The sequence below is a fragment of the Naegleria fowleri genome (genome assembly GCF_008403515.1).
Source record: "Naegleria fowleri strain ATCC 30894 chromosome Unknown tig21, whole genome shotgun sequence".
Taxonomy (NCBI): domain Eukaryota; phylum Heterolobosea; class Eutetramitea; order Acrasida; family Naegleriidae; genus Naegleria; species Naegleria fowleri.
Genome location: NW_025407953.1, coordinates 23,339 through 24,280, shown reverse-complemented (window position 1 = coordinate 24,280; position 942 = coordinate 23,339). Strand labels below are relative to the sequence as shown.

General features: G+C 35.9%; 1 protein-coding gene across 1 annotated transcript in view; it reads right to left on the bottom strand.

Moving 5' to 3' along the window:
• FDP41_000872 (uncharacterized protein) overlaps positions 1-769 on the bottom strand; it is a gene marked incomplete at both ends in the record, with an annotated part of 782 nt that extends 13 nt beyond the window's left edge. Inside the window, 2 exons of the mRNA XM_044712604.1 lie at positions 1-372; positions 576-769. The exon at positions 1-372 is cut by the window's left edge and continues 13 nt beyond it. Of these exons, the coding sequence (XP_044564807.1) occupies positions 1-372; positions 576-769 (566 nt within the window). The remainder of the gene's footprint in view (positions 373-575) is intronic.
• Between the last annotated feature and the right edge of the window lie 173 nt (positions 770-942).

Genomic DNA, 942 nt, shown 5'->3' with positions numbered 1-942 from the left:
GATCGTGAAAATGGTGTCACAAGTTTGAGAAATCCAGTGGAAGGTTCACTGATATTTGGTGACAATCTTCCAATGCCAACGGTATCCAAATAACCAATTTTGTCTGAGGTCACATAAATCGCTTCAGGTGGAGAAAATGTTAAATTTTTAGTTGCTTTAGGATCGCTATTGAGGACAAGTTGTTGATTGTACTCTATTTGTTTGGCCTGTAACATGAGTTGTGATAATTCGAGAGCAGTCGAGTTAATTTTGTAAACGCCATCCGTTCCAGCAGCATTAAGAAATCCTTGGACAAGAGTATTCAGAACAACTTGCAAAATAAATATAAATACCAAACACATGACAGGGAATAAGAGCTGACAAATGTTCGTTCTGAATTCAGGTTGGTTTCAAGTTAAACCACGAGCATTCAATTGAATTTGAAAATTTCCATCATCATGAGAGCATGCGAGTTGTGATACATTCATGCACATATACATGCACAATGGTTGTTCAAATAATAGTGAAATGATATCAAATACCAAATAACGAAAACAAAATTTACGTGAACATTCCATAAATGACATTGTACCTACTTGTATTGTCTAAATTGGAGAAAGAGAGATTTCATAAACAAGGCTCTGACTTGATTCAAATCTCTCGCCACTGGACTCTTCATGATTAAATCAGCAGTGTCTGCTGCTGTCGTTGTTGTGGTATGATTCGGCTCATTGAATTGAACCTGTTGTTGTTTCTTTTCTTCGATTATTGTAACGGTTGTTTGTTGCATCTTCTTATCGGAAGAGAAATATGACTACTAAAGGGTACTGGTAGAACTAGGATGATGATGAGAAATGGTGTTTGGCCAATCGCAATCACTACAGGAATAAATTATGATGATGGTAATAATAAATACAAAAAAAAGAAGAACACGCTTTAATGAACTTGCAAGTGTTCTTCTTG